General features: G+C 46.1%; 1 protein-coding gene across 5 annotated transcripts; it reads left to right on the top strand.

Annotated features, from left to right (window-relative positions):
• Nucleotides 1-1,740: 1,740 nt before the first annotated feature.
• On the top strand, nucleotides 1,741-5,184 carry LOC136521758 (rho GDP-dissociation inhibitor 1-like). 5 transcript variants are annotated; one of them, XM_066515530.1, is made up of 6 exons: nucleotides 1,741-1,951; nucleotides 2,046-2,348; nucleotides 2,566-2,632; nucleotides 4,311-4,532; nucleotides 4,635-4,759; nucleotides 4,867-5,184. In XM_066515530.1, exons 2-6 carry the CDS (start codon nucleotides 2,052-2,054, stop codon nucleotides 4,942-4,944), a joined length of 789 nt encoding a protein of 262 aa, XP_066371627.1. In that variant the 5' UTR covers nucleotides 1,741-1,951; nucleotides 2,046-2,051; the 3' UTR covers nucleotides 4,945-5,184. The 5 variants fall into 5 exon arrangements, with proteins under 5 accessions (XP_066371627.1, XP_066371630.1, XP_066371629.1 ...); XM_066515533.1 differs by having other exon boundaries at nucleotides 1,741-1,977; XM_066515532.1 differs by having other exon boundaries at nucleotides 1,741-1,982.
• The last annotated feature ends 845 nt before the right edge of the window (nucleotides 5,185-6,029 follow it).

The raw sequence follows: 6,029 nt of genomic DNA, 5'->3' as shown, positions 1-6,029 counted from the left end.
TTCTCTTGTAGATGATGCCTTCTGGAGTACCTGCGTGAACTGATGGCTTCTGGAGTACCTGTGCAATCTGCCTAATGATATGGGTCCGAACTGTCTGCCTAACAAATGAGATATGATGGATGATGCCACCTTATTGTTTTGTTATCAAATATAAATGCTACCTATTATCTTTATTAAGGACTGCTATAATTAATATATGTTCTCAGAAAACATTTATGTATTGCTAATTTGCTATGATTAATATATGGTTATCTAGAAACATATGTATGAATATTTGGTTCTCTGGAAAGCTAGGCGTTCCAAAGTCTTGTGTTTCATGCAAACATACTGTCGACTATGCATATGAGGCTATATTGTTGCTGGCCACAGTTGTTCTACTTCTTTTTTATGCTGCATTTAAGTTATCCTTTGTATAGAAACTACTATGAAAACTATGGGTTGGGAAACTATGTCCCAAAGCATGGTGAACGAAGACATGTAGCACCAAAATTCCTTCTGGTGCAAAAGGAAACCATGAAAACACGCTGGCGAGTGGTGATTGAGGTTTATTGTTGCTATACATAATACACTCGAGGCCCGTTACCGCAAACTCCTAGACAATGGCACCACACCACTTGTGTAAGTCTGGGAGCAATTTGCATGCATAGCACCGAGAGCGAATTCGTTCCGAAACAAATTTATGCGAACTACTCCCTCGGCCCTGTAAAAGTTGCAATTATAGAGTTTAAATTTGTTCAAAAAGAATTACATACATAGGTACTATCATTGCAGGCTATCACATCAAAGTAGGACCTGCACCTAGATGTTGTTTAAACTTTGTGCCATGCTTGTGCCGGTACTTATAATGATTTCAAATCCGAACCGTCAGTGCATCAGAAACCTTTTATGTAAGGGCAGCGGAGTCATTTTACACTCATCTTAATTTGCTTCTCAAGTCCTACAATTGCAATTTGTTTTTTTTTTTGGGTGGGTGGGTGTGTGTGTGGGGGGTGGGGGACGGAGAAGTATAGCCGTATAGGACTTCAGATGTTCAGAATCGGTCCTTTATGAGCTGAGGGCTGCATCTCAGATAGTTACGCGGCAGCTACCAATGACACGAGCAGCGTGAGACGTCGCTGTGCGGAGGCAGTTGAGCAAGTGATGAACAATGGACGAGTCTCTCGGCAGGTGCAGCCGAAGTCATCCGGCGGGCGCCCTGCCCGTGAAGACATTCAATTTCAGCACAAACAAAGCTTTCTTCAATTGGTACCACGCGTCCTTTAACTCCTCACCGGCACGCTGACGCTGTCACGTACTACTCCATGTGCAAATCATTTTGATAGAGTTCACGTGGCTTTCCTGATGAAGTTTTCTGCCAAGATTTTACTCTTTTTTGGGCAAATTGCAAGTGAGCTCTCTGCCATCAGATTGATTTGCAGAGCTCACGCTAGCTACTCTCTGCCAAGATTTTACACGTTCACCCGATGCATCACACAATGTCCATTCCACGGAATTTTTGCGCTATTTTTTTTTTTTTGTTTTCCTAAAAATGAAATCTCGTCGTTCGTCAGGGACTAGTGCACAGATTTGAGTAGGAGTTTATACCAGCAGCAGAGGCAGGCATCATGATCATACGAAGCATTAGGAGTTAGGACTAAAAAGCATAGCGTCGTGCGCACCGTTGCGCGAATTTCGTGCGTTGCGTTTGCGTCAAGAATGGATGGAGCGCGAGGGAGGGTGCCGGTAACAAGTGTACAGCCCCCTGCTCCCGGACGCTGCCTGAAGCTGCAGCGCGAGTGCGCGGCGGCCGTCACGTCCTGCCCACCTGCTTCTAGGATATTCTCCCCACCTCCGGCCCTTGCTGCTGCCATTCTTGTGCTTGTGCGGTTGCGCCCCCGACCATACCAGACCAGACCTTCCTTCTCGTTTTGGATCCTTGCTGCTCCCTCCCTTTCTGTCTCTAGACCTTCCTGTATTTTACTGCAACTCCCTCTCCGGGTTCGGTTGGTCCCCTTCCGGTGGATGTCGTCGGCGCGCCTCTGAGCGTATAATTGTCTTTGGTGCAGACGGAGATGTCGTCGCACGGCCCTTGCACGGCAGCCATGTCGTCGGCAAACATCGGTACTGTCGCTTGTTGCTCCGCCGCCAAGGACGAGGAGGGGCAGCGGCTGCGGCTGCATGGGACAGCTGAGACGGAGCGAGGGCGCGCGGAGGAGCCAGTCGAGGCGGTGGGCCGGAAGCTCAGCGAGGCGTCGCTGTGCGCCACCACCAAAACCCACGAGGAGGAGGAGGAGGAGGAGGCGGCGCCGCCCAAGGACATCGACCTCGGCCCCCGACTCAGTATCAAGGAGCAGCTCGACAAGGACAAGGTGCGTGAGACAAGTCAATTTTCTCGCTGATGCATGCAATTCGCTCTACCCGCTCGCTTCCACTTGATTTACGTACTTGTTTATTTCTGCTTCCTCTGTTTTAGGTCAGTTACGCCTCAAACTAATTGCTGCTTTTATTTATTTTGCTGCTACTAATCCGTCGCTCACTTGGCTGTTACTACCTGTTGGCCGTGGCGTTACTATATAAATAAAAAAGGATGATGAGAGCCTGAGGAGGTGGAAGGAGCAGCTCCTGGGCAGCGTCGATTTGAGCACCGTTGGAGGTACTACTTTTCAACCCACCGTACTCTCCGTTCAAACCTCCTTTTTCCTCTCACTCTGTCAGTCTGTTCGTTTGCGTTGCTGCGTGACGCGTGATTCGGTTACACTACAAGTCTACACACCAGTTTGATCCTTCATTTGCACCGTGAGTGATCGGCCATGCATGTGTGTGTACTGGAGATCTTTCCGTGCTCTGCTGAACAACCACTTTGCCTACGTGCTTGTTCCTTAGCTTTCTGCTGTTCGCCTGTGCAAATGTTTGTACCTTCAACCGCAAACAACAGAAAGGAAAAGGTGAAAAAAAGAGACAGCGTCTGATCTGATAAGCACTTTCTCTATTTACTTTGGAAATAAGATTAAAAGATGGCATTTTCCTAAAATGCTCTGAATTGTCCTTAAGGCCTTTCCTAACGTGGCACCTTGGCTTGTAGTTCAAGCCTCTACCTGCACACCAATCATCCATGTCATCTCGAGCAGTGGCTCTGCAACGTGCCAGACCATCCTGTAGAGGCTGCGAATGCTCCGACTGACAAAATGCACAAACCACTACTTTTAGAGAAAAAGCTAACACACGTGGAAAAAAGTCTTTTTGTTTAGGACTTAACCTCATTACCGCTTTAGAAGTATCAAATAGAAAAGAAAATAAAAGGGATAACAAATATGAAAAAAATAAGTTGGGTGTTAAATAGAAAAGCAAATTTTTTTTAATGTGAAATAGAACTTTTTCTCTATCTACATAGCAGCTATAACTTTGATTGAGGCCACTAGCAGCCAGAATCTCGTATGAGAAAAGTGAAAGTGCGTCATGTCGGAGTACCGCAGAAAAGACCGTATGGCGTGCTTTCACGGCCTTTTGACCCAATCATTCTCACGCGGTCACGCCGTGCCCAACGCACCAGGCTGGACAGCTGCCCCAGCCTCCACGTCGGAGCCATGGCTCCATGTCACAGCGAACAACATCCTCGCAGGACGTCAGAGCTTCCTACAGAGGAGCCATATGCTTCACCTGACAAAAACACGAAGCACTTGTTTGAGCCCGCGTTGGAGAGTAGAACCAGAGGAAGAAAAGCTGTAGAGTGGGCAGAGTGGACAGTGGTGTAGCTGACAAAAGCTGTGGAGAAGTACTGCCTCCCTTCACGGCATGCACTCCGCCTCAACTTCATTCCGGTCTAGGTGGACTCTGAAGCATACGATGGCTGCTGCCTGCGTTGGCCCTGTTGCTCCAGGCCGCACTTTGCTGGGACATCTTTCATTCATTCCAGCTGCCTAGGTATCTAATGCTGTACTTTATTCATATGATAGTGCTCCATTGGTGGTCAATGACAATGCCCTCAAAGGCTGTGAGGGACAATGATGCAGTGTCTCCAAACTGTGGCACAAGAAAGAGGACACAGCATAATGATGCATATATTAGATTTCTCTTGTTTCTCCTAATAACAGAGTAATGCATGTACCAAGATGAAATCGGGAACAGAACATCCTGTCAAAACTTCTTGTTCAATGTGAATTCTTCCTACCTATCTGGTTTGCGCGTTGGAGAGAATTGGTGCATAGTACTCGATCTTTTCAGTCTGTTGTCTTGTTTGGTTCCTTTTTTTTTTTTTTCTTGCGAGGTTATTTGGTTCCAAAGTTAAGCTTTCAACAACAATAGTGAGTAGTGACGAACCAAACTGTGCGCAGAGACGCTGGAGCCGGACGTGAAGATCACGAGCCTTTCCATCCTGTCGCCTGGGCAGCCGGACATGTTGCTGCCGCTGCCTGCGGAGCCCAAGAGCAGCAAGGAGCCGTGGTTCACGCTCAAGGAAGGCAGGGCCTACAGGCTCAAGTTCACCTTCTCCGTCGCCGACAACATCGTCTCAGGCCTCCGCTACACCAACACCGTCTGGAAGGCCGGCATCAGAGGTACCTACATGAGCCCTCCCAAAGTCCTCCTGGAGACGTTGAGGGGGGATTCGATCTTGGGTTAGTTTTGATGGATTGCACATTTCTGCTGTCACCTCACAGTGGATAGCACCAAGGAGATGCTGGGCACCTACAGCCCCCAGGCCGAGCCTTACACCTACCTGACGGCCGAGGAGACCACCCCGTCTGGGATCTTTGCCCGCGGATCATACTCCGCGAGAACAAAGGTAGCCCTCCTGGAAGGCTGGAACATTCATACACACCACTCTGCAGTGTTCACTTACGCCTCTGCATGTCAATGAGCAAGAGATGTTCCTTTTTTTTGTTTCAACAGTTTGTCGATGACGACAGGAAGTGCTACCTGGAGATGAACTACACCTTCAACATCCGCCGTGATTGGACGTCAACCTGATCAGCAGCGTGCTTTTCAATCACTCACTAATTAGTCTGCTACTGCTTCACGTGGGCGTACTGCGTACATGCTTTGGTTTTGGTTATGACTTATCAAGTCCCAAACTGTTGCGCTTGTCTAATAAAATGGTAACCGGATTGTTTCTAGAGTTAAGAAGAAAGTGATTGTGTTGGTTACTTGGATAAACTATATAGACGAACTGATTCTGTGCAACAAGTAAATCAGGATAAGCTAACTTTTCTTTAGCTCCCAGCATTTTACTTCATTCATTTATTTGAAAGATGACGTGTGAGTGATCCACTAAGGGTCTGTTTAGATGCAACAGCTAAACTTTAGTTGGCTAAATTTAGCTGCTAGGCATCTAAACAACCTAATTAAAGGACCAGCTAAAGTTTAGCTGGGTTTAGCTATTTTAACCCAGCTAAAGCCAGCTAAAATTTAGCTAAGTCTATTAGCTAGAGCATTCAAACACTCTAGCTAAAGTTTAGCTAAAAAACTTTTAGCTAGCTAAAGTTTTACTTTAAAATTTTATCTAGCTAAACTTTAGTTAGGTGCATCCAAAAAAGGCCCTAAAATAGTGTTTGATAAAGCTCCCTATAATCAGTGTTGGAGCTGATGGTAACATTTTTTTTAGGGTAAAGTTCACTTTAGGACCTCCAACTATCGTAGAAGTATGGATTTTAACCTCTAACTTCAAAACCGGATAACATTGGCCCTCCAACTCTTGAAAAAGTTCACTTCAGGACCCTGGCCGGTTTCCCTGGCGGTTTTGCATGGCACTGTAGCAGTGCTGACGTCAGCGATGACGTCAGCACTCCTTTTTAATTTGCAAAATTGATATCTTTTTATTCGGAGCTCCAAATATAGCAAATAATATATCAATTTTGATCGTCTCGACGAGCTCTTTGCAATGGTGTACTCCGTTTTGTTGTTTGAGATAATTTTATTTCATGAAAAAATAAATATTTCTACAAAACAAGTTATGCAATTAAGCTGATGTATGCAAGTATTTTATATACTTTGTATATTTGTATATGTACAACACCAACGTAGTCAGTATATAAAACAGGGAGTTGGACGGTCAA

Source organism: Miscanthus floridulus, chromosome 18 (genome assembly GCF_019320115.1).
Source record: "Miscanthus floridulus cultivar M001 chromosome 18, ASM1932011v1, whole genome shotgun sequence".
Classification (NCBI taxonomy): Eukaryota; Viridiplantae; Streptophyta; class Magnoliopsida; order Poales; family Poaceae; genus Miscanthus; species Miscanthus floridulus.
Note: the sequence above shows the minus strand (reverse complement) of the source record. Positions and strands in the feature narration are given on the sequence as shown.

Excerpts from the sequence above, each read along its gene's own strand:
- LOC136521758 (XM_066515530.1), top strand. The coding sequence starts at position 2,052 with ATGTCGTCGCACGGCCCTTGCACGGCAGCCATGTCGTCGGCAAACATC. Across the intron at positions 2,349-2,565 it reads AGCAGCTCGACAAGGACAAG|GATGATGAGAGCCTGAGGAG; the intron begins GTGCGTGAGACA and ends TAAATAAAAAAG. Across the intron at positions 4,760-4,866 it reads CATACTCCGCGAGAACAAAG|TTTGTCGATGACGACAGGAA; the intron begins GTAGCCCTCCTG and ends TTGTTTCAACAG.